Raw genomic sequence first — 2,802 nt, 5'->3', positions numbered from 1 at the left:
TCGTAGAGCCTGTTCTGGCAGGGCTGAGCAGCCTTGCCCTCCAAGCTCAGTGTTAATTACCTCTGAGCACTTTCCTCCACCACAGCCCAGCAGGGCCTGCCTTAGCCCAGCCTGAAGTGAAGGTTTGAGTTCAGTCACATTCCATCCAAAAATCTGGATGGGAAACGAGAATCCCATGGAGCACCCACCCGTGTGCTCAGCAGCCCATCTGCTCCCAGGGTGCTCAATCAGCTGCTCCCCGTGCAGATCCAGGACTGGCACAGCCCAATCCCATGGGAACACTCCCCCCAACTGCTCGGGAACTGCCAGGTGGTTTTGCTTCAGCCAGACCAGCCATAACTCCAACATAAACTTTCCCATCCACTAAAAAGGAAGAAAGAACTTAGAGCTAAGCTTGTGCTCTGATCAGAGAAAAATCCCCCAAAAAGCCACTGCAGCCTGGACCAGTCCTCCTGACCCCTAACAGCTGTAGGGGTCCACTCTCCCCAGGCACAGCAAGGACTCAAGCTGCACAAAATCTCCAAAATACTCCAAAAGTTCTCCATTCTGGTGCCAGTAGAAGTTTAGTTGCCACAGCAGCAGCCCAGGATTACATGAATCTGTAGGAGGCAGAAGCTTCTTCAAGCCCATTCAAACCAAATGACAAAGACTCCTCACATGTGAATGTAAAACATTTAATTTAAAAATGTTGACACTACAATATATAAAATAGCTATTATAAATGCACATAGTGTATTCTATAGCTGCCAGGTTTACGTTTTTAGGAAACTGTAAGTTACACTGTGGTTAAGACTTGAAGTTTCACCCTCTGAAGGAAGTCCACATTTGATCACAGTGATGCATGGTCAGACTAACAGCCCCAATTGTTAAACACTTGGATCAAGTCATAACCAGTTTTATTGCAAAAGGACCCTGTACACATTTATATCAATTCTAGTACCTTACAAGTTTATCTACCCAACAAGTCATTAACATACAGAAACATGCATGAGAAGCAAGAAAGAACACCCATCCCTTCTGCATATTAGCAACTTGTCACTCCCGAGCCCGAGGCTCAACATCACTGAGGTTTATGTGAACAGTCACTTTTAGCATTCATCCTGAGTGAAAGATGGAATGACTTAAGTACAAATGCAACATATTATAAACAATTTCTTACAAAAAAAGTCACAAATTAAAACCAAAGTATTTTACAGAATTAACTACAAAACACCATAAAAACAGCCTTCACTTAAGCCCTCTCTCCCCGTATCCTGCGAGCCAACTGGATATCTTTGGGCATGATGGTGACTCTCTTGGCATGGATAGCACACAGGTTTGTGTCTTCAAACAGACCCACCAGATATGCCTCGCTGGCCTCCTGTTTCAAGAGCACAAGAAACGTTGTTAAAAACGCTCAGCGCAGCTCCCCCGGCACCGCAGCCCAGCCTGCCCTCGGCAGTACCTGCAGAGCACCGATGGCCGCACTCTGGAACCTCAAATCTGTTTTGAAATCTTGGGCGATTTCCCTGACCAGCCGCTGGAAGGGCAGCTTGCGGATCAGCAGCTCCGTGGATTTCTGATAACGACGGATCTCACGGAGCGCGACGGTTCCCGGCCTGGATGGAAGAGGGAGGAAGGGGCGGTGAGGCGGGGCAGGGGCTGCGGCAGCCGGGGCCGAGCCGAGGGCCTTACCTGTAGCGGTGAGGCTTCTTGACGCCGCCGGTAGAGGGGGCACTTTTCCGGGCCGCCTTCGTGGCCAGCTGCTTGCGCGGCGCCTTCCCCCCAGTGGACTTGCGGGCGGTCTGCTTTGTACGGGCCATTTTTCCTCACTTACCTACAGAGACACACACGCGTCACACCGGGGCCCGGCTATCCCCGTGACCCCCAGGCCCGACGCCGCAGCGGCCGATTTCCTCACGCTCCAAATGCCCCCCTCCCCCGCGGCGGGCAGGCGGCCAGCGGCCTCCCCCGGGACGGGGAGGAGGGGTAACGGTTACCCCGCCGCCCCCGCCTCGCGGCCCAGCCGCTCCCGTCCCCGGGGAAAGCCGACTGAGTCACGCCGCCTCCTCCTTCCTCCCGGGCCGCCCCAGGGTGGGGGGGGGAGGGAGGTGCAATGGTGGGGGATGGGAACCGGCCGTGACTCAGGGCACGTAGGCAAGGCCCGGCCTGTCCGCCGCGCTCCTAGAGAACCCAAGGCCGCGAACGGTTGCGCAACACCTCCGCCCGTTTCTAGACGCGTCCGCTATTCGGTACTTACCGGTAGGAAGAGAAGGAAGCGCCGGTGCCGGTAGCGCTGCGCGCCGAAGCCTCTACGCCGTGCTGCTGCCGAGCCGCTCCTCAGCCGCCGCGCCGCTCACTGCGCCCTCCCCGCCGCGGGGACACGCACTTTATAGTGGGGGCGCGCGCGTGGCGCGGTGACGTCACAATGCCTGTAAGCAACGCGCCGCGCTATTGGCCGGGACCTCCGCCGGCGCCGTCGCGTCACCACACACAAAGGCCGTGCTCCGGTTCCCCGGCGCTGATTGGGCGCGCGACCGGGCGCTGATTGGTTGTTAAAGTAGGCGTCCGATTGGGTGTTGAGGGATGAGAAGGATCCAATCGGTGGCGGGCGGGCGCTCTGCGCGCTGATTGGACGAAACGGGGTAGGGTTTGGATCCTACCCTTTGTTGCGAAGCTCCACAATGGGAAGTCAATAGGAGCGGGGCGAGCGGCGGCCCCGCCGCGGGATCCCCCGGGCACCCCCGGCCGGTCCCGGCCGCCCCCGCCGCGGAGCGCCAGCCTCGGCCTGCAGAGCAGAGGCGCCCGGTGGGGGCTGCGAGC

General features: G+C 57.3%; 1 protein-coding gene across 1 annotated transcript; it reads right to left on the bottom strand.

Annotated features, from left to right (window-relative positions):
• Positions 1-658: 658 nt before the first annotated feature.
• On the bottom strand, positions 659-2,392 carry H3-3B (H3.3 histone B). Its single transcript, XM_054645312.2, has 4 exons — positions 2,240-2,392; positions 1,675-1,816; positions 1,445-1,598; positions 659-1,360 (listed from the first exon to the last, which is right to left on the bottom strand). The coding sequence occupies exons 2-4, from the start codon at positions 1,800-1,802 to the stop codon at positions 1,232-1,234; spliced, it is 411 nt and encodes a 136-aa protein (XP_054501287.1). The 5' UTR covers positions 1,803-1,816; positions 2,240-2,392; the 3' UTR covers positions 659-1,231.
• Positions 2,393-2,802: the final 410 nt, after the last annotated feature.

Source organism: Agelaius phoeniceus, chromosome 19 (genome assembly GCF_051311805.1).
Source record: "Agelaius phoeniceus isolate bAgePho1 chromosome 19, bAgePho1.hap1, whole genome shotgun sequence".
NCBI lineage: Eukaryota > Metazoa > Chordata > Aves > Passeriformes > Icteridae > Agelaius > Agelaius phoeniceus.
The sequence above is the reverse complement of the archived record's forward strand: the minus strand, read 5'-3'. Positions and strand labels throughout refer to the sequence as shown.

Coding starts and splice junctions, on each gene's coding strand:
- H3-3B (XM_054645312.2), bottom strand. CDS start 1,802: ATGGCCCGTACAAAGCAGACCGCCCGCAAGTCCACTGGGGGGAAGGCG. Junction 1,599..1,674: donor AAGAAGCCTCACCGCTACAG/GTAAGGCCCTCG, acceptor TCTTCCATCCAG/GCCGGGAACCGTCGCGCTCC. Junction 1,361..1,444: donor CGGCCATCGGTGCTCTGCAG/GTACTGCCGAGG, acceptor CTCTTGAAACAG/GAGGCCAGCGAGGCATATCT.